Source organism: Bombus pascuorum, chromosome 15, assembly GCF_905332965.1.
Source record: "Bombus pascuorum chromosome 15, iyBomPasc1.1, whole genome shotgun sequence".
NCBI classification, from domain to species: domain Eukaryota; kingdom Metazoa; phylum Arthropoda; class Insecta; order Hymenoptera; family Apidae; genus Bombus; species Bombus pascuorum.
Genome location: NC_083502.1, coordinates 4918153 through 4941229, shown reverse-complemented (window position 1 = coordinate 4941229; position 23077 = coordinate 4918153). Strand labels below are relative to the sequence as shown.

At 30.4% G+C, this 23077-nt stretch overlaps 5 protein-coding genes across 8 annotated transcripts; 3 read left to right on the top strand and 2 right to left on the bottom strand.

The window, feature by feature from the left end:
* Positions 1 to 424: 424 nt before the first annotated feature.
* Positions 425 to 4845, top strand: LOC132914462 (bromodomain-containing protein homolog). 2 transcript variants are annotated; one of them, XM_060973596.1, is made up of 8 exons: positions 425 to 835; positions 1238 to 1520; positions 1589 to 2432; positions 2511 to 2810; positions 2888 to 3062; positions 3147 to 3565; positions 3869 to 4243; positions 4348 to 4845. In XM_060973596.1, the coding sequence occupies exons 1-8, from the start codon at positions 716 to 718 to the stop codon at positions 4526 to 4528; spliced, it is 2697 nt and encodes an 898-aa protein (XP_060829579.1). In that variant the 5' UTR covers positions 425 to 715; the 3' UTR covers positions 4529 to 4845. The 2 variants fall into 2 exon arrangements, with proteins under 2 accessions (XP_060829579.1, XP_060829580.1); XM_060973597.1 differs by having other exon boundaries at positions 425 to 982.
* On the bottom strand, positions 4712 to 7692 carry LOC132914473 (beta-ureidopropionase). The gene is made up of 5 exons (XM_060973617.1): positions 7481 to 7692; positions 6250 to 6500; positions 5470 to 5858; positions 5055 to 5372; positions 4712 to 4974 (listed from the first exon to the last, which is right to left on the bottom strand). Exons 1-5 carry the CDS (start codon positions 7585 to 7587, stop codon positions 4864 to 4866), a joined length of 1176 nt encoding a protein of 391 aa, XP_060829600.1. The 5' UTR covers positions 7588 to 7692; the 3' UTR covers positions 4712 to 4863.
* Positions 7693 to 9041: 1349 nt separating this feature from the next.
* Positions 9042 to 11235, top strand: LOC132914472 (vacuolar protein sorting-associated protein 72 homolog). The gene is made up of 6 exons (XM_060973616.1): positions 9042 to 9358; positions 9440 to 9651; positions 9715 to 9897; positions 9991 to 10207; positions 10274 to 10486; positions 10563 to 11235. Exons 1-6 carry the CDS (start codon positions 9225 to 9227, stop codon positions 10795 to 10797), a joined length of 1194 nt encoding a protein of 397 aa, XP_060829599.1. The 5' UTR covers positions 9042 to 9224; the 3' UTR covers positions 10798 to 11235.
* On the bottom strand, positions 10969 to 19257 carry LOC132914482 (ras-related protein Rab-11A). Of its 2 annotated transcripts, XM_060973629.1 has the most exons (6): positions 19108 to 19257; positions 18926 to 19027; positions 17006 to 17201; positions 16563 to 16837; positions 15970 to 16126; positions 10969 to 14187 (listed from the first exon to the last, which is right to left on the bottom strand). In XM_060973629.1, the coding sequence occupies exons 2-5, from the start codon at positions 18963 to 18965 to the stop codon at positions 15990 to 15992; spliced, it is 648 nt and encodes a 215-aa protein (XP_060829612.1). In that variant the 5' UTR covers positions 18966 to 19027; positions 19108 to 19257; the 3' UTR covers positions 10969 to 14187; positions 15970 to 15989. The 2 variants fall into 2 exon arrangements, with proteins under 2 accessions (XP_060829612.1, XP_060829611.1); XM_060973628.1 differs by having other exon boundaries at positions 18926 to 19257.
* Positions 19258 to 20418: 1161 nt separating this feature from the next.
* On the top strand, positions 20419 to 22568 carry LOC132914474 (probable mitochondrial glutathione transporter SLC25A40). Of its 2 annotated transcripts, none has more exons than XM_060973619.1 (8): positions 20419 to 20577; positions 20828 to 21010; positions 21096 to 21262; positions 21347 to 21481; positions 21549 to 21714; positions 21794 to 21990; positions 22069 to 22129; positions 22256 to 22568. In XM_060973619.1, the coding sequence occupies exons 2-8, from the start codon at positions 20893 to 20895 to the stop codon at positions 22495 to 22497; spliced, it is 1086 nt and encodes a 361-aa protein (XP_060829602.1). In that variant the 5' UTR covers positions 20419 to 20577; positions 20828 to 20892; the 3' UTR covers positions 22498 to 22568. The 2 variants fall into 2 exon arrangements, with proteins under 2 accessions (XP_060829602.1, XP_060829601.1); XM_060973618.1 differs by having other exon boundaries at positions 22069 to 22150.
* The last annotated feature ends 509 nt before the right edge of the window (positions 22569 to 23077 follow it).

Genomic DNA, 23077 nt, shown 5'->3' with positions numbered 1-23077 from the left:
ATTAAATTTATACTTCGTCATATATCCTGACTAAATAAAGTTACTACATTTTTCCTTGTTAAAAGAACAACACGAAAAGTTCCATAAATCATGATCATTCTTTTACAATAGAAATTAGTAAAGGAAAATAATTTTCCATTTCTTAGTTGCGAGGTTATGTTGCATGCTCAAATTATTTGTTTATAATGGTGAGTTTTCATTACAGTCAGCAGTGTCATAGATCACAGACATTAAATCTACTGTAAATTACCAAGTTTAAGCTTAATTTAATTAATTAATTTAAATATATATGTATGGAAATAAATCTATATTTTATAAGAAGGAAAGGAAATCTACGAGTTTAAGTACCTATATTTTTGAAAAAGGTGCTTTATGATTGGCACGCGATGCAAAGTACTTTCATTGCATTAACATGTCAGTGCACATTACGTTTGCCGCTCAAATTGGTTAGATTACCTGTTCAAACGTTTGCGAGCGTTTCTTTTTCCCCTCAAATGCAAATTAATGAAATAACTATATCTTGGACCTATTTGCGTGAAAATGAGAGATACATTAGTCCATACAGTTTTAGTATACGATACCGGAGCGAATTCATAGCAGAAATGCTCTGAAAAACAGAAAACATATGTAAGAGAAGGTTTTTAAACCGAAAGTGCGGATAATATAACCACGTTAATTATCGTTCAAAATACACTGCGCGAGATCGTGAAAGAAGATGAACACTCCACAGTCGAACAAAAAAAAAGGCAGAAGTAGAATCGGTGTTAGCAACGATAGTACTAGCCCCGCGAACAACGAAACGCTCAGCACCCAAGAAACATCAAAATTTGTTTTGGTATGGAAATTGTTCCGGTGAATGCGTAAGAATTGCGCGAAAGTAATGAATTCATAGACTGTACATATTCATCCATTTTTGAGAAATTTGAGATTCCAAAAATCTACATAATGCAAATAACGTATAAAAGCATATAAAATATCTAAAGTAAATTTCTTTATCCACGTTCATAAAAATATAAAATTGCATAAACATCCGTAGTCTGTTAATTAATATTGTAGAATCTTTTAAAAGTACACATGAATTGTAAAATAGTATCTCTTTTCATTTGTATTGCATTACAATATATTTTTATTTATGTTACTTATTGCTGTATATTTATTTTGTAATAGATTGTATACTAAACCTAAATTAATTCATAAATATTGTTTTTATAATTTTGTAACATTATTTATTTTTAAGGTGAATCCTATTGGCGAAGATACAAATAAAACATTCAAAATTGGAATCACTGATTCAGTACCTATCATTTCCTTGGAAGGGAATAGTTCTGATGAGAAAAATACGATTCAGAAAGGTCATGCTATACCATTAGACAAAGACAAGGAAGAGAAGAATATTCTTAACAATTTACCTGTAGCTATGGTGAAAGAGATTGATGGGTATGAACAACAGCTAGGTGAAGCAGAACCACTTCCAAATTCATATATCAGATTTATGGAACGCAGTGGGGAAGAACTTGATGGTAATTTATTTCAAATATACTTACACTTTTCAAGTGACGATTCATTTAAATTTGTTGCCCTTTTGCAGGAGAAGTAGAGTATGATTTAGATGAAGAAGATACTGCGTGGTTGTCTACAGTAAATGAAAGGCGATTAGCTTCGGGACTCAGTCCACCTTTGGAACCTGATACATTTGAATTATTGATGGACAGATTGGAGAAAGAATCATACTTTCAACAACAAAGTAATGGTGGTGGAGGAGTTGCAGCTGATGAAGATGCAGTCTGCTGTATTTGCATGGATGGAGAATGTCAAAACAGTAATGCCATACTATTTTGTGACATGTGCAATCTAGCTGTACATCAGGATTGTTATGGTGTACCATATATTCCTGAAGGACAGTGGTTGTGCAGGAGATGTTTGCAAAGTCCTTCACGAGCAGTTGATTGTGTTTTGTGCCCAAATAGGGGTGGTGCTTTTAAACAAACTGACCGCCCAGCTACGTGGGCTCATGTTGTATGTGCTTTGTGGATACCGGAAGTAAGATTTGCTAATACAGTGTTTTTGGAACCTATTGATAGTATAGAAAGTATACCTGCTGCACGTTGGAGACTTACATGCTGTGTATGCAAACGTAGAGGATCTGGTGCTTGTATTCAGTGCCACAAAAGTAACTGTTATGCTGCATTTCATGTAACATGTGCACAACAAGCTGGTCTATGTATGCGTATGAGAACAGTGCAACCTGCAAATGGGGAACCAATGTTAGTTCAAAAAACAGCTTATTGTGAAGCTCATACACCATCTGATTATCAACCTTCCACCAATCCTGCTGATGCCAGAAGAAGGGCAATTGCGAATAAAAAGAGTTCTTCTGCTCCAGTTATTTCTATTCCAACCATACCTCCAGAACGTATTAAAGAAATTGCTAGGTAAGAAACATAAAATTGTTTTAACACATGTGCCAAAGTATATAAAGAATTCTGTTAATGATTTATGATGTTAAATAGCTTAGCTGAAGGGTTGCCTAAACGAAGCCAACTGATACAGCGTCTTATAGCATACTGGACTCTGAAACGCCAATACAGAAATGGCGTTCCTCTTCTTAGGAGACTTCAGAGTTCACATCCTCAATCCAGACCACCACCACTTGGAGAAAATTCTTCACCACCACCAGATAGTGAATTACGTGGTGAATTGTATCGGCAATTAAAGTATTGGCAATGTTTACGTCAGGATCTCGAGCGAGCCCGATTACTTTGTGAATTAGTACGGAAACGTGAGAAGTTGAAGAAAGAATTATTCAAAGTGTAAGATTTCACAGAAAAGAAACCCAGTTATCAAGAGCTATATAATAAATATTCAAACATTTCATTTTATTCTATAGGAAAGAAAAATGTTTATGGTTCGAATTACGTCCACTGGAAAGTATTCTATGCTCCTTACTAGAAGCAATCAAAATGAAAGATATAAACGACGTGTTTGGACAACCAGTAAACACTAAAGAAGTCCCAGATTATTTGGAAATTGTATCTCATCCTATGGATTTTTCTACCATGCAGGTAATTCATCTTATTTCAAATTATTTAATGAGAAAACAAATGTTACCATGTTACACATACAAATTACAATCTTTATTTTACTAGATCAAAATAGAAAGACAGGAATACGACACAATTGGAGCTTTTGAAGCAGATTTCAACCTGATGGTCAGTAACTGCTTGGCGTACAACCGTAAAGATACCATGTTTTATCGAGCTGGAATAAAAATGAAGGAACAAGGCGGTGCTCTTATAGATCAAGCTCGCAAAGACTATCCTGAATTGGACCCTGTAAATGAAAACGAACAGACAGCATCCAAATCTAGAAAAAGAGACCGTGCTAACAGAAGTCGTGGAGAAACTGAGTTACAATCGGGAGAGAAAGAAGTAGGAGGAGGAGGAGTTAATAGAAGAACAGCAGTTCTCTTCACTCGCAAAGCAAGAGCAAGAGCCAGTAGAAGTAATCAAATGTTCGTCTTGGAGGATGATAAGAAGAAACAGAGTGACAGTTTTAAAGAGTACAGGTGCACACTGTTCCCTTTTAACTTTACTGTTCTCAGATCCATATGAAATGGGTGTTATATTTCAGTAAATATTAATCAAATATAGATAGCTTTTGAATATTTGGTTCTAGTATTTAATATAATATTATTACCTCTTGTGTATTCCACACATTTGATGCATAAAGTATTCTGAAAAAAAAGGATATCTGAAGAAATAGAAGCGTGAAAAATTACAGAGAAAAACAGAATTAACCATTATACGTTTGTATTTCAATAAAATATTGAGTACAATATCGATGTACAATATGAAATTAATGTTTGCAGAAGTAGAACAATGGACAGCGACGTGGGAGAAGGTGAAAGTCAATCTTCGAGTTGCAGTAGTTGTTCAACGAGTAGGTCCACTACTCCTGATTTAGAAGAAGAAAAACAGAGGCAGCAAGAAGCGAATGAAGCAAAAAAAGAGCTGGAAAGCAAGCAAGGTGCAGCGAGCAATGGTCTGGAGGCTCTCCAACTTGTATGGGCCAAGTGTCGCGGATATCCCTGGTATCCGGCTCTTATAATAGATCCTAATACACCCAGAGGCACCGTGCATAAAGGTGTACCAATCCCAGCACCGCCTGATGATGTATTAGCACTTGCCGTCAATTACAAAGAACCAGTATTTCTCGTTCTCTTCTTTGATACCAAAAGAACATGGTAATTTTATTTCTCTATAGAGTGCAATTATATTCTTTGTTTTCCTGTTGTTCTATCAATTTGGTTATTTTGCGTATATATGTAATTATATATAATCATTGCAGGCAATGGTTACCGGGGGAAAAGTTGGAGAAGCTCGGAGTATCTCAAGAATTAGATGAAGCAAAATTAATCGAGTCTCGAAAACCTGCGGACAGAAAAGCTGTGAAGAAAGCGTATCAGGAGGCGCTCCATTATCGTAAACAGACCCACAACACAACGTTGAACGCCGGTTCGATCAGTTAATCTCGTGAATTCTGATAAGATATTATTTATAACTATAAGGTAGTTCTTTTGAAGAACTTGTAAGTATGTAAAAAGAGTTCTAACATACATATGTAACTTATGGTAACTTATCTTTAAGTCGCACTTTTTCCAGAATTCTATTTATATTTTTAAATAATGACTGAGATGAAATAAAAAGAAACATTGTTTATATAAAATCTTGCCTGATTGAATATTTGTCTAGATACATATATATTTTTTTATAATCGTCTGTTTGATTTATACATATAATCAGCAAAAATAAGAAATTTGTAAATATAAGCATCTGCGACATGCAGTATTTCGTGTTTGACTTATTAATTTTTGCTGTCTTTTTCCTGCTGTTTCACATTTTTCTGTTGTGGTTTCCAGTTTTTTTCCACATATTCGTTCAGTTCTTTGGCGTACAAGTCCAATCTTTGTGTCATCTAGGACAAAAAAAGAACAAGAAGAGTAAGAGTCATAAAAGAAAAACAGAAGGTCACGAATATCTAAGGTTTTAGCTTACTCTCAAACACCAAATATCTTTCATCTGACGACACAAGTTCAGATCTAGTTCAGAGACGAGAAGACCATCTTTACAACGACTTAAGCCCGGTGTTCTAGTTCCATCAGGAGCAGTGATGTAGCTGGACCCATAAAAGTGGCCAAAATCATGGTGCGCAGGAGCTCCATTGCCAGACGTAAATTCATTGGGGAACATTTCAGTTCCAACGCGATTAATAGCACAGGTGTAGTAACTGTTTGCTATGGCTGCACATCTTGCTTCGATGGACCATAATGGTTCAGATGTATGGCTGGTTGTTGCTGATGGGTTGAACACAATCTAGGAACAGATATTTTATAATAAATTTTTAGAAATTTTATTAATATAAATGATTTATAATATTCGTAAAAAATACATGATTAAAGATAAATTTTACCTCAGCACCATGCAATCCGTACATCATCCAGTTCTGGGGATGATGTCTACCATAACAAATGTTAATAGCTATACGTCCAAAGCATGTTTCGAAGACAGGATGTCCTGTATTTCCTTCCATGTAATAAGTAGACTCGTTGAAATCTCCTACGCGAGGAATATGATTCTTCCTCACCTTTCCAATCACCTTTCCATCGTTATTAATTATTACAGAAGTGTTCCACAGAGTGTCGCCATTTGCAGAGTCTCTCTCAAGAATTGGAGAAATGATAACCATTCCATGCCGTTGAGCAAGTTCACTCATGAGTATTATGGTTGATCCATTCTCAGCATCTTCAGCCAATTCACACCAGGGATATTTCTCTCTGGTGCAAAAGGCAAATGGCATAGCTGTAACATAAATGAATAGATTTCTGTTTTAGATAAACGGTTTCTAAAATAAATAATGGAAAGAATTGATAATTATTTCGAAAAAGATGATTATAAATTGTAATTTTTATTGGAAAAAATGAAAGTTCTTTGAAGAAGGTTTCCCTATTCTTATCTAATCTTGTAGAATTACGTTAAGATTAGTATTATATAATTTTATTTGGAAATACAGAAGTGTATGCAGGATTATCATCAAAACAAGCAAATATTTGAATAGCTAGAATGATAACACTCTCAGTCCATGAAATTCCAAGTTTTTAGCTTTTAAGACAAGTTAGTAGATGATTTTTTAATATACATGAATTGCATTGATATGTATTTTTTTAAGCACCATGTAGATTTTCAGACATACCCCAAGCCTCTTGGAGGCAGAGTATGTTGACACCGCAGGCTGCGGCGTAGTCGACATATTTTTGAATTTTCATATGCAGAGCATTTCTTTGTTTCTGCAAAGGTTCTGTCGTTGGTAGCACTATGGAATGCTGAATCAAACCAACTCGGACGAGACGTGGAGGACGTAGTTGCTCCGTTACACTGCCGCCCACGATGTATCCTTGAACGTCGAGATCTTCATTTCCGTTCCATTGAGGAAGATTTAGCGACCTTCAATACATTAGAAAGAAAATTAGTTACTAGTAATATGATACTATGGTAAACTGTAACTGTAATCTAATTATAAAAGAAATCATATACAAGATGTACTAATAACTAGATGCTTCTACATACAAAAATGTTAAGAATATAGAATAATATAATTATATATTCTTATTTTCAATATAATTATAAATATATAGGTATATAATCTTTCTTATTAAAAATATTAATTTTATCATTTTCTTAAGTTCGAAAGTTCATAATATATATTTTATTCATAATTTATTTTATTAAGTTTCTGAAGATTGAAACAAATATACAAAGTTCATCTTGCAACGTTACTAGGATACATAATGTATGAATAAGAATATGAGTCATTCAGAAGTCACACTAATGGAACTCCATAAATTTAAAATAAATATAACGATAAGAAATACAAAGATATTTTTGGCGAGATACTCTGTATACAATTCAGTTTTCCACCAAATCTGGCCAGCGCCAAAATTTATCCAGTATATGAAACATCTATGCGCAGAACTCATTCTTTATTCGCGCAAAATCGCGTGAAATCTAAAAATATTTCACACCAAATCACTCTAAAATACATTGACATGGGGTACAATGTACTCAAAACGTTTGGAGAGTATCAAAAGCTATTTTCGTATATTAAAATTCAGTTCAAAAACATCTGTTAAGAAAAAAGAACAAATTGAAGATTGATACGTTGACTGCCACGCGCAGTTTCTATATCTTGCCGTGGAAGCGCAATAGATTGAAACATACTACACTATAACATTGAATGTTTGCAAAATGTTATATCTGCGCACTTTTCCTCTGACAGTGTTATATAAGTCATGCACATCGTTAAATATTTTATAGTCCATAAAATTTATTTTATTTTAATAATCCTACAAAATTTAGTAACAGTGGTCATCGATGACCACCGTGGTAATCAATGCGTTAAGTATATAAATAAAAATAAATCTTACTGCAACTCGCGGCCATATAAAAGGCGCTTAACTTCAGCGAGCTCCTTCTCTGGTAGATTTTTCTCCAAAATGTCTTCGAGAGTTTGATCAAACTTTGGATTACTCATTCTGCTGTGAAGAATTCTCAAGCGTCGTTGCTACTTGATTCTGCTTGCGACCACGCTCCGTCACTGACTCCAGACGATTGTGAGAGGACGCAGAGTTAACGCGTGATATATATCGGTGATATGTGCAAACATGTGTTAACATACTCGTTAATCTTTATCAATGAATGCTTTTTGACTAGCTTAATTATCATACCAGCCATAAATTTTTTCGAAACTCTATCGTACCTGGTTGAAAGAAACAGATGACCTTACTGTTCTCATTGACTTCATGTTACTGTGTTTGATTAAATATAACATTTTTTTTTTCAGAGGTTAATCTCTATAATAATAATTAATAATTAATCATTTTCAGTTTTTTTGATAGGTATTTATTTATAATTGTAAGTAAAAAATCAATGTAGATCATTTCTTTATAGATACGTTTTATTTTCTATTATATGATTTCTATTTTAAAAATAAACACTGCAAATCGAAGACTCAGGATATCTTGTTTTTAGTTATTTCTTATCAAATTTTAATAATTTTTGTTCTTATTTTTAATTTTGTTTAAATATTGATATAGCTCCTATTTATTTCGAATAAAAAATGTAGTCATTATATAAACCCCATAACTTCGTGATTTCATGGTCTGTATAAAAACATACAACTTTGTAGGAAATATTTCTAAAAATAATTACATCGTTACTTGTTCCAATATTTAGAATTCCATTTTCAACGAGATGTTCCTGTATCTATAAAATAAGAAAATGAAAAATTTTATAAACGAGTCAAAAATTTTCCATTAAAGTTAACAAAATGCAGTATTTTTTTCAAGTAATCGTGCATGTTAAATGTTACTGATAGGGTGCAGTCAGGTTATCTGAAGGTTTAGTTTCTCTCTCTTTCTCTCTCTTTCGTTGTTTATAATCCACGATATCGTGAAACAATAAATTTAAACGCTTCATATTGAAATATTATCAAAATAAATATATCGCTTGTTTTTGCTCAAACAGAATATATTACACAGATTATTACGGAACCAAAAATATTTTTCTGTTACTATTACTGCAATAAAGTTCGTTAATTAAAGTTGTATCTCGTTCTTATATGTCTTTTTTTATTTAAGTTTAGATTATTATCAGTGAACCTATGAAAATATAGTTTTACATAACAAAAATACATTCGATATAAATTTTAGAAAGCAGTGATAATAATGATATATGATAATAATCAATTAAAAAGTAAATATGGTAATAAATTATTTCTGCTTTTTAAATTTGAACGCGACTATCGATTGTTTTCGAATATGTCACTATCGATAAAAATGATAACGATAACATCGATAATTATCGAAAGTGATATCGATTATGAATTGTTGTTAGTATATGATATACATACGTAAATAAGACTAAAATGTGAAAAGTTAAAAACAACTCATTCTTGCAATATTAAAAGACATCCACTTTCAACAATAATTTATTACATATTTTTAAAAACATCAGATAATTCATACAAGTGAATAAATATGTAGCCATTTTATCTTCTGTTTTTAGGTTAAGTTAACCTATAAATTTAATAGTCCTGATAACTGCGAAAAGCGAATAGTGTTGAAAAATTAGAAATTAATCAAAGCAAAAGTAATTTACATAACTACAAAAATGGCACTAAATAGAGATCGGCGTTCAAACGCCGGGAGTAAGATGGCAAAATTACTGAATGAAGAAGAGGAGGATGATTTCTATAAAACAACTTATGGAGGGTTTGACGAAGTAGAACAAGATCATGATTACATGTTAATATCAATTTATTTATTCACCAATTTGTCAACATTATGATAATAAGAATTAGTCACGAGCAAATTGTCTTAATTTAGGGAAGAAGATGAAGCGGAAGATGAAGTAGATTCAGACTTTAGCATAGATGAAAATGATGAGCCCATTTCTGATACCGAACAGGAGGGACCTAAGAAAAAACGTAGGCTAGTAACAAAAGCTTACAAAGAACCTAAAGTTCAGTCTAATCAATTGCCATCTAAAGAAAAGAGAGTAAGACAGCCAAGGCAAAGAAACTTTATCGAGAGCACAGGTGAATGTGTATAAAATAAATGCTGAATTATATGGACAAACAACAAATTGTGATCTTTTATAGAAAGAAAATCTATACGTCGATCTACTGCTGCAAAATCGGCTGCAACACAAAGAAGACTTACTGAAAGAAATGAGCATCAAAAAAGGAAAACTAGAGTTATAAGACACGATACATGGAAGCCTACTCAAGAAGAATTATTAGAAGAAGCATTGCAAACTGAACAGATCAATATGAAATCATTAGGTTTGATATGATGATCATTAGATTGCCTAATATGCTATTGATAATTTTAATTTTTTTTTATTATTTTTGTTAATTCAATTTTGTTAATCGCAGAAAAGTATCAGAAACTAGAAAATGAAAAAAAAAATACTAGGACAGTAAGAAAATCGCAAACTGGTCCTATGATTAGGTATCAGTCTTTAGCAATGCCTGTTATGATACTTTCTGAGGTAAATTATGATAAAGAAGAAGATAAAATTAATGTCGAAGGAGATGACGAAAGAAGTGCAAATTTGGAAGACAAGCATCCAGATGGGACAACAGATGAAAGGTAAAATATAACTTTCTTTTCAATTAAATTAACAATATTGTAACAATAAATTTCTATTCATTTCAGTGCTGTGACTATAAAGACAGAAAATGGCATGACGGATGTTGCCAAAAAGGAATCTTCTCAAAATTCCAACAAAGGAAAATATTACTATGAACAAACAAAAGGATATTACGAAAGAACCTTCATTACTTTCGAAAATGAACAACTGTTTTCTGAAGCTTTCAAAAAACCTTCCACGCCAAGATCACAGATGAAACCTTTATGTGCAATTACTAGGTAAAATATCAAAAATATACTTTTCATAGTTTTTTAATAGATAAAGATAAATTTATAAATATGAAAAAATATTTAGGCTCCCAGCAAAATATTTAGATCCCATGACTCAGCTACCATACAAAAATGTGCAAACATTTCGTCTATTGCGTGAAGCATATTATCAACAATTAGAAGCTCGAACAGATATTAATGATACCTCACAAAGCTCAGATTTACTACGGTGGCTTGAATGGAGACAAAAAAATCATGGTGGTCTAGCTCAAAGAAACACAGTACGTCTTGAACCAGCTTCCGCGAGCATGCCTATGTAGTTTCTAGAATCAGTGATAAAATTAAACAATATCTGTATCATTATAATAATGCATTATTTTTTATTTTTATTATTTCTAAATTCAGGACTTTCATTTAAGAAACCTTTAATTTGTAAAATAAATGTAACTACAAATAACAGCGAAAAAATATGTTGTAAAGAAAAGAGAAACTGTAAATAATCGCATAATTTATTGTTAAGTGTGGTATCGAATTATTGCATATCATCTGCATTGTATCACGCGAGTTTTGAGATTCTTTGTATATACAGTCTTAAAATTATGGTAAAAGTAGCGATATATAATGTATCTATTTATACAAAGCTATATCGATTAATATCAATATTTTTCGGCTAACGAAACGACAAATTGTACAATACACACGTATACATATATGTTCAAAGCAAAAGTGATTTTATTAATAAAATTATGAAGTACAAAGCATTGGTTAATAAAATGTCGCCGATTCGGCGATATCTTTTTTCATATATATATATATATTAATATATATATATATATATATATATTATTTATTTCATGTGGTGTGAGTGTATATATATATATATATATATATATATATATATATATTTGATATATATATATATATATATATATATCAAATCAACAGAGAATAAACTGATCTCAATAACGTCTAAAAATTCATCGTTCTAAATATTCCATTCGTACAAATTCAATCTTCGCAAAAATGAAATTTGAAAAAGTTCCATCAAGCATCGTATTTAGTAACCTAATGGTACAAAATGGAAACTAAAAAGGCATGTTGTATGTATACCCAGAGGGAAAAGTATGATTCTTCCATTGTTCTGTTAATTCATCGCACGCTGTGACACGAAATTAGAATTTTTGACTATCATTGCTTCAAAATGAATTTACATTTTAAAAGCTGACTAGTCAGCCAGAGGAATTTTACTTCTTATGTATAGTCACGCATAATCTTGCGGACTTTCTAAATTCATTCTTTTTTTCCTCTTATTAATTGCTCATTAAGCTATTTTGGAAAATAAAAATGATTATTTATTTAAAGAGAAGTATTTTAAATAAAATTCACACCTTTACCGGAACACTACTGGTAGTTATCTCTATGACTTATTGCAATTTACCAGGTAAATTGCAATAGAAGAGATAATTATGTTACTAATAAATAGCGCTCTCAGAAAAGCATAAATTATATTTCCAAGACTTCCTGTATTTGTTAACACGTTGACTGCCACGTCATTTTTCATATTTTGTGTAGAAGCTTGACTGAAATATACTACACCATAAAATTTAAGTTTTGCAGATATTATATAATATTTACACTTTCTTCTGATAATATTATCCAAATCATTCACATTGTTGACAACTTATTAGTCCATGAAATTTATCTTATTTAAAAAAAGGATTAGTAACGTCAATCACCGATGATCGCCGTGGCAATCAACGTGTTAATGATATTTTTCAAATTAAAAAGAAAAGAAAAGAACAATGTTATAGTTCCCTATAAACGGTTCTGTGTGCTCGTTTTATCGTTTTCTTGGTATGATTACTATTGCACGAACCATCAATGTCCTCGCATAATACAGCGAGGTGTAGACATTTCAATATTTCAACGTTTTACTCACTCTCTATTTATTCATCAAGATACAACGAGGACTTGTAACGATAACGGATTACATTGCGACTACACACATCGAAGCGATAATTATTAGATGCCTAGAAAGTACGATATAATCTCGCAAATAGTGTACTTTCGTGTATTATCACTTTTATGATACGCGTCAAAATTTGAATTCGTTAATTCCTGTGCCAAAATTTCAATTCTTCCTTCATTCTTTCAGTTTTCTTACTTCTCAGCTTTCCTCCACTTGAAAAAAAAAGAATACCTTCAGAGAAAGTGTTCTTTTGTTTGTTTAAAAAATGGATAAGCTGCTTATCGTATTTCAAGGTCAACGCTACGGTGCAAATTCGAAAGCAGAGAGTGAGCAACAATAAAAGTGTTTCAAGTCCGATTTAATTCTTTTTTTTTTTTTTTTCATTTTTTGTTTTCTTCCTCAGTTGCTCTCGTTAAGCTTCTTCTATCTTGTTCTCTTATTTGTCTTCTTCTATAATCGTGCACCTGTATACTTAAACTGCAAGACTTCACTTGTGTTATAATATAGACTGTCTCTGAAACATTCGGCCAAATTTTGGAACAATGATACATCATCAGTCGTAAGATCAAAAACCAAAAAGATATTTATACTAATGCTTTGTTACTTAACAAATAATTATTGCTTGCATCTTTCGATCCAATCTTTGTCATCAAGTTGATGCACTATGGATACAATTTCAGGTGACTAATTTGCTCGTACAATCTTTTACTCAGCTCACTTGTGGAAGAATATATAGTTATTAATCTATAATTAATTGTGAACATTCACTTGCACTTTTTAGTACACTTTGGGAATTCCTTTATGAAGATCATCACTTTTGACACCCATGGTACACTCTTTTCATCCCTGTGACTCACAAAGTATGCACCCCTCCAAGATGCGACCAAGTATTTCAGACACATTTCTTTTGTGTAACGTTTATAAACCGTTCGCTTCTACGTGTCAAGTAGAATAACATATGTATTATAAAGAAGCAGTAATACAACACTGACTTATTGTAACATATCAGAGATAAAGATAGTGGCGAGAGATTAGAGAGGAAGGGAGAGGCGGGATGAATTTTGGGGACAGAATTAGTGCATATGCATATCTTCGTCCTTCGTAAATATTTCTGATGATGTATTTTTGGGTTGTATGATTGTGTCTATGGTATTCTTTACTCCAACGTATCCAGCTATTGTATATACGTGTCGCTAGATTTTCCCCAATTCTCATCATTCATTTCCCAAATAATCCGAAGGAACTTGAGGAGTCTATGATATCAATTTTTCCTATTACATTTTCAACTAAAGTATACAAATAATAAAAAAAATTTGTTTGTTCCATGATCAAAAAAGGTTGATTTAATGATACTGATGGTGGCGACGTTGATACTAGTAGTAATGATAATAATAATAGTAATAGTAGTCGTAGTAGTAGTAATAATAGTAGTAGTAGTAATATTACTAGTAGCAGTACTAATAACAGCAGTAATAGTAATATGTTTCAATTGAATTGAAGTGACTATTGAGGGTAAAATTGTACAGATGTTCTCTTTTAAGTACTACTATTAATATCCGCTTCCATAAAATAACGGAGCCAAAGAACAGTCTATTTTGTATCCAGAACGCCGGATTATTTGGGAAACCAGTAATCAGTGTATACTTATATTCGTAAATAGTCTTGATTCTTGTACTGTTTGCACCTGTTACGTTTACCGTCGACCACTTTTCTTTTTCCCTCTGCCTCTTTGTATGTCCTTCTGCAAACACAAAGGAATATAATCGCAGTTATTATATGCAATCACATTAAAGATTAATGTGGTCTTATAGCATGTATAAATGATACATTGCAATTCTTATGGCAGTAGTGAGGATGAGAATTATGTTAGAAAATGTTCAATATCTTCATCTGTTTAATTTTAGGGATGTGCTCTTCTTCTATAAAAAATCTTGATTTATTTTATCAAACTAGTGTTTATTTCAATAACAAGTTAAACTGTAGCCAATAAAAAATATGTATAAACACATTTGAAATTTCTAAAAATCTTTTCTCCTACTTTGTTCTCTTTAACATGATTGTAAATTTACATATATTAAACAATATAAATAGCTTTTACTAAACTATTTTATTAGCATTTAATACCTTTTAGATATCACAGGGATATATTTAGATTTTAAATAGTGTATGCTTAAACAATAGAAAAATAATTTATAGCTTTTTAATATAATTCATTATTGTCACAGCAAACAATAATGATTGGCATGATATTTTTATTTGTCTTCACTCACTAATGATGAATCTCGAAAACATAAATTGATGAATGATTCAATGACTAATTTTCATTATAGTTTATTGTTTTAAGATTGAATTTTCAAGTTTTCATAATACAATAGGAATAAGTAGAAAATTGTATAAAGGATGAATTTAATAAAGATTAAATAATCGAATTTAAATAAACATAAATCTACTCGTAGTTTTATTTATTATATGAAAAATATTTTATATAGTGGGCAAATGTATACGAGAAAAATGTTTTGTAAAAATTTGAAAAGTACATCTAGATAATCAAAAGAAATATTTATTTATCTGAAAGTTACACACTAGTACTACTCTAATGAAATGCATTATGTCTCAGCATTCGTTTACATGTAAAAAAAAGATATGAAATGACTTTTTTATACACATATAAGTTCCCATACGTTTAATTACACGTAATCCATGTTTTGAAATGCTACTATTTAAAGCTCTTATCAGTCCATAAGAATCTTTTAAAAATTAACATTTTTACAGACCACGTGTTACATATGTATATATATTCAGAGTACGTGTAATAAAACATTTAAAAAATAATACTGACGAAAATGAACAGCTTCTGTTATGTTAAGTAAAATTTAATATAAAACAAACCCTCAGAACTTACAATTGTGAAGCTTTATTATTCGTCGATCTTCTGACATTGATAAGTATTCATAAAAAAGCGTTTTCCGCTTTCATAAATATAAAAAAATAAATTTTAGTGTAATTGAAATATGAATAAATCTTAGGATGTATTATCTTAGATATTTCTATAAAACATAAATTTTAGATAAGTATAGCGTGAATGCGTTCTACGTTTATTTTCTTCTCTAGTTAATAATTTTCTTGATGACAAAGTGAGAAGTGTTATTCTGTAAACAATAAAATCTTAGAACTTTGAATATATCAAAATATGTAACTATACAACAATAAAACTAGTCAATTAGTAACAATCATCATGGAAGAAAAAATACATAATAAAAGTGTCTTTAGTAGTATTTAATTTTGACGTATGTTAAAATTAACTCAATTTACAAATCAACTTAATATTTATAATTAACTAATCATAGTTTTCTTATATTAAAACTATGCTATCGTACAAAGAATTATTTCAGAAACTTTCTCATTTCTTTTTTTCACTTTTGTTTCTTTTTACTGGACCATAGACTAAATTTTTTTCTCTTAGAAAGTTGGTATTATTTGAGTGTACTCTCGTGATATTGATACTGTATTTGCGTGTACACACATTTTAAGCAGCAAGGTGAGTCACTGGCAGCACTGCTTGCGCATTCCCTCTGAGTTCATTGTTGGCTTCACGTCGATGGGTTCTACGTTTTGTGGCCGGATTGTATCACCTTCGGGTGGGTCGCGTATCTGTTTCTGCGATACGATTCTGTAGATTTCTGTAATAATCAAATACTCTATCATCATCTATCTTTAAGAACGTACGTATCAAATCGTTGCAATGTTACTTCTGTTTAGCAAAAAATACTGCAGCAATTACTTTCGAAACAAATACTATGTAGAGTTAGAAAGAAGTCCCTTGAAAAGAAAAGAAATCTCATTGATTAATTGCAATTTCTATTAAACGCAATATGATCACAAATTGATTATGAATGTTTATAGAAATTCCTGTTTCTATAAATCTAATTGAATGAGTGGAATTGAAGCAGAAATATATTTTAAAGGATCTGTAAGTTTATTAATTATTTTTAAAGTATTATTATAATGTTCTCCGTGATTTTTCTCGCCTTGAACTGAATATTTTATATATATAAATATAATATTATATATCTCAGTTAATTTTTACTTTAGAAATAAGTTTAGCAGTAAGTTTACCTGTTAATATATTTTGAAATGCTGTCTCAACATTTGTAGAATCTAAAGCAGAAGTTTCAATAAAAGAGAGGCCGTTTCTCTCCGCGAACGCTTTCGCCTCATCGGTTGGAACCGCACGTAGATGCCTTAAGTCAGATTTATTTCCCACCAACATAATAACGATGTTTTGATCAGCATGGTCCCGCAATTCTCGCAACCATCTTTCCACATTTTCGTACGTCAAATGCTTCGCGATATCGTACACCAGCAGAGCCCCAACCGCACCACGATAGTACCTAGGAATTTTCATCCAGATAAAATTACTATTTATTGTATTAAAAGTATTATTATTTTGATAACATTTAAATTTCATGAAATATATTACATTGATAAAGAACACGAAAGATTTAAATTTAAAACACATTAATGATTTAGAAAAGAATACTGTTATTTCTTCAACTTACGCAGATGTAATAGCGCGATAACGTTCTTGCCCTGCTGTGTCCCAAATCTGAGCTTTAATAGTTTTCCCATCCACTTGTATACTACGTGTAGCAAATTCAACTCCTATAGTCGACTTTGATTCCAAGTTGAATTCATTTCTCGTAAATCTTGACAAAAGATTACTTTTTCCTACACCAGAATCACCAATAAGAACAACTGAAATAACAAAAAAATACTTTATTAAATAAATCAAAATGGTAAAATAAAAATTTACGTATTTTGTTTTATACAATTAGTATTTTATTAATTCATTTATGTAATTATAAAGAGAAAATCTTTTAATTAATTTAAGAAATGATGAATAATTAGACCAGAATAGTATCATCATACAGTGCAATAAAATTAATTTCTTTAGATATTAATCTTTACCTAATTTTGAAATATCTTACCTCAAAAATAATTTTATTTAGAATCTACAACTTTATAATTTACATAACACTATAATTTAATATCAAAACTTCCAATACTTAAAATATAAATAAAAATTGTATAATATTACATGAAGAAATCAAAGTTAGACTCTATGTACTCTTTGTCTATACAAATATTCCATCCTATTTTAGTTATACTTCCTAATTACCAAAATATTTAATTTATACTCTTCTCCAGTTATATCATTCTTGTTTATATAAAAATATAGATATTTGTACAAATGAAATAAACTTTGCGCAAGATACCAAATGTTTAAAAAAGAAAGGGAGATATATGGAAAGATATATAATATAAGAAAAAAAATCAAACTTTACCAAAAATCATTGACATCCCTAAAACAGAAATTATTGTAAATTTACAAAATTTCCATGAAAAATTACAAATTGTCATTTTGCTATTCTTACTCTAGTGCATAATTCCAACATCGATTGAATAAAGTTCTTCTGTCATATAATTACTAGACTATAGATTTTTATGCAAATTTATATTTTTATGAAACAGAATTAAAAAAAGTGCAAGTGAAATAGAGATTCATTTTGGCTATGAAAAGTTATAAGAAATATTCTACTTTGTATACTTTATGTATTCTTGCATATTTGCTTTCTATACATTTTTGGATCTTTAAATTTTCCATAAATGAATAAAACTCTGCAGACTAATAATTGCAAATAACACCCAATATCTAATATAGTAAATATTTTTGTCTTTATTCCCCTAAAAATAATAAACACAAGGGTCACTTTTGTTATGGACCCTTTAATCATACAAGTTGTTCAGAGAAATGAATCACGAATCACGGGTAACGAAGGTATACACAAAGGTGTAGCTGGCCACGAAACAAAAATAGATTTAGATAGTTGACTCATTCGATTAACTGTAACTTCGATAATTTCGAACACGTCGTCTGACAAAAATCACTTGACAAGTTTTCACATGTGGGTACTTCATTTCTGATGTCATCCGTTTAAGCCTCGATATTCTACGCTCTTTCTGTCAATCGTATCATCGTTTCAAACTTGACGTTATTTCGGAACCTGTTATGTTACTGAACAACTATGATATGACAACTGTGATTTTTAACTAACACACCGATGTATATGTATATAAATTAATTACACAATAACAATTATAAAATATTACAAATTATAGAATAATAAACTATATAATTAAAAAGAAAATTAATACACACATATACGTATACAAAATCGTACGTGTATACGTGTATACATAATGAATAGCAGCAGCACACACGTATACACAAATATACACACATACGTATGTACACACACACACACACACACACACACACACACACACACACACACACACACACACACGTACTTCGTGAACGTTTATGTGGATATGTATGCATGTATGCGTGGAAAAATTTTCACCAAACTTCACTAATGAATAGTAAAGTTAGGTCGACGAATCGAATCGAGATTTACCTTTAAATAAATAATCATATTCGTCATCCCGAGTGCCCATCTCGTCTGGAGCAATAAACCCCTTTATTAGACTGACGGACGGTACCTAGATATCGGAACACACTACTACAACTTGTAGTTATTTACAAAAATGAAATTGTCGAAGCAACTAAATAGACTTTGCGCACTGTTTATCTACTCACGGCGTACGTACAACACCTACGTGGATATGTACGGTAGAAAAAATATGAAACGAAATAAGCACGACTACACGATGATATAATTATTTTCGTTCTTTCAATTTAACTGTACAATATGGCCTCCTTTCTACGCCCCTCCAAACCCGATAAATTACACATGCGCAATGTGCACAGCTTGTACGCATGCGCAGATTTTGATCACAAATTAAATTTATTATAGATTAGCGTTGGAATAGAAAGTATCTGATACACGATACCACTTGAATTTGACTTCATATTTGACGATGATACTATTTAAATCGCGCGGGATATTTAAATTTCCTTATACTATTATGTTGACTAATAAATTCATTCGCTAAGAAGCAACTAAACTCATCTACGCTCTAGGTATTAAGTTTTACATACTATGTTTATATACTATATTACTATTTATTTATATTTATACCTATCGTATCTGTACCTATTATACTATTTATATATCTCTCTATTATTATCTATATTATTTTGCAGTAACAGTATAAATTTAGTACTAAATTTTAAATTTATATGTTGTATTTATATCAGTATCTTATTTGTCTTATTTAATAATATTATTGTGTTACTACTTATGTATTAGAAAAGACTAGATTTAAGAATAAAAAAAACCAAAGCCCCTAGAGGTTCAAAAGGACCATTCAATTTTTTTTTAGAACACATCAAGGATTTTAATTAAGAAATAACTTATTTATGTTATTTCTATATAAATATATATCTATCTAAATATATCTCTAATATATATAAGAAATTGAAATACTTTCACATGCTTTATGTAATTTTTATAACACTTTTAGAAATGTACTATGTTAGTAAAAAGTAAATGAATTTAGTATTTAATCCAATGTTACAATTATTGTCTATATTCAATAAAGGTGACCACCAACCAAAATAAAACAAATCATTAAATAGTTAAATATATAGTACTGGTGAACAAAATCTTAATTGTTCTTGGCAATTTTCTGTTTAATTTAATATTAATATATATATATATATTTAAAAATTTTCATGAATTTTAAGAGAAACAGCAATTTATCTATATCACGAGAAAAAATATTAAACTCAAAACTCAAACTCAATAGCGATTTTTATAAGACGGATGAATTGATAAATTTCATTAAAATCTCATTTTTATTCTATTGTTCTCTGAATAAATAAATATAAATTTACTTTATAGCTCAATAATTAAAGCGTAATTAGTGCTAAAAATAATCTAAGTACAAGTATTTAACGGATACTTTTTTTAAATTTGTCACATGACCTTAAACTTCCCAATCATAGAATCGTCCAATGAATGGTTGACTATATAGTGCAACGTTATTTTTTTTTTTTACGAATTGCAGGCCGATTTACAAGTACGGTTTTCTATACAAAGTCGTAATTCTATGATATAATCGAATATTGCATGAGTTAGGACCATGTGCTAGAACCAAATAGAAGGTAAATCATTGAAAGACAGTCATTAATTTTAATGCATACTTACCAACCATACTATCATCGTTGTTAATTTTTATTTTAAGAATTTTTTAATAAATTCTAACAAAATTATATGTAAATAATTAATACATATAATTGTTTTTACTCTTTTAATTTATTTACGTTCGGATAGTAACAAAATCTCATGAAAGTCATAAATTAACAACTATTTCATCATGTTAGTAAACACATGTCATTGTCTTCTTAATTCTAGAATGATCAAAAAATGATTTACAAATAAAGATGTTATTAAATGCGGAAAGGAAATAAAATTCGGAAATGAATAAGTTAAGTAGCATACCTCCAAACTTGGATCTGGATGATCCAAGGTTTCGAATCAGACCATATCAACAAATTGTTGCTTCTTGTACAGGTGCTTTTATTACGTCAATTTTTGGTAAGATTTTCTCTCGTTTAATACAACATGTTTTTACAAAAAAAATTAATTCTATAGAGAAAATATTACAAACTTTCTTTTGTAGTTACTCCTTTGGATGTAGTTAAGATCAGACTACAAGCACAGCAGAAAGCAATGCTCTCTAACAAATGTTTTCTTTATTGTAATGGCTTAATGGATCACTTATGTCCTTGTTTAAATGGGAAAGGTCCAATATGGGCTAGAGGAAATGGAAAGTTTAATGGCACAGTGGTATGACGCATATAAAAAATTTTGCTAAAATTTAAACCATAATAAAGACTAGCAATTAAATAATATAGAATAATTCATTTATAGGATGCCCTTATGAAGATTAGCAAGAATGAAGGTATTCTTTCACTATGGAGTGGTTTAAGTCCTACTCTTGTTCTAGCTGTACCTGCAACGATAGTGTATTTTGTTTCATATGAACAGTTAAGATTATATCTTAAGGTATATAAATTTCCCTTTAACTTCGTTTGTCTTTCTCCATTTTCTACTATTATTCATATGTTCATAGGATAAATATAATAACAACTACAGAAAAGTTAGTGGAGTTACCATGGAACAGCCATTCTGGATTCCTATGTTAGCTGGGGCTACAGCACGGATTTGGGCTGCAACCTTAGTGAGTCCATTAGAGTTAATTAGAACAAAGATGCAATCTCAGAGATTAAGTTATGCAGGTAATTTCTTGTGCTTATTATTCTTCACATCATAAATTATGCACAATAATAATGTAATATTTATATCTATCTCTTTTAGAAATTCTTCAAGCATTGAAAAATGTTGTAAAATATAATGGGGTTCCTGGCTTATGGATGGGTTTAACTAGTACTCTTCTACGTGATGTACCTTTTAGCGCAATTTACTGGTTAAATTACGAAACTATAAAGCAAAAGTTTCAAGTGACTCAACAGACTTTTACTTTTAATTTCATAGCAGGTGCTGCAGCTGGATCTGTGGGTGTTTTGTTTATATTCTAACTTTAATGATAACGACAGAGATATAAAAATACTATATACATATTGATTTTATAGATAGCCGCATTTTTAACTATTCCATTTGACGTTGTGAAGACACATAGACAAATAGAAATGGGTGAGAAAGAGATTTATTCAGGTATTAGAAGTTTATTATAAGTATATTATAAGTCTCTACTTTCTTCTTATATCTCTATATCTTTCACATTTCTATATCTTTCTTTAACAAGAATATGAATTACAGATAAACCTGGACGTATTGGCGGAACGTGGATTGTAATAAAAAGAATTTATACGCAAAATGGAGTGAGTGGATTATTTACAGGACTAATTCCGCGTGTAATTAAAGTAGCTCCAGCTTGTGCGATTATGATTGCGACATTTGAACATGGGAAACGATTCTTTCAAGTATACAATGCTAACCAAATACTTCAATACGAGAAGGATTTACAACTTCTAAAACACAAACGGAAAAGCGTAGAATGACGTGCATGTCATATTTTATACCATAATATATTATATTTAAAGAGAATGAATAAATTTTATTTAAAACTTTATTCAAGATTTTAAATATTTGGAAGGAAAAGTAAGCTATGTATAAACTAAGAATTGAAGACTATTAAAATATGAACAGGTAATTATGCAATTTAGTAACTTTCCCAATTTTGACTATTTGACTTCAGGCTTTTTCTTTTCAAGTTTTATTTTATCACAAAAACAGGAAATCAATTATGAGAGCTTGAGAAATTAATATACTTATCATTTTATTAAGAAAGCATCAAATTAAAGAATATTCTCATTTCATTAATTACTTCAATATTCAAGAAGATTAGATTATGTTTTAACAAATTTACTTAAACATGTTTGAGTAGATGAAAAAATTTCTATCATTTAAAAAATTATTGGCGGTGTAAAGATTGAAAACCTAATCTAATCTTTATGGTAAATTTTGAACATTAAATGCATTAATGTAAAAGAATATTAAATCTTTAAAACTTTCCACTATTTCATAAAAAGGGACAGAAAATCAAATAGTTAAAATTGGGTAAAATCACTAAAATGCATA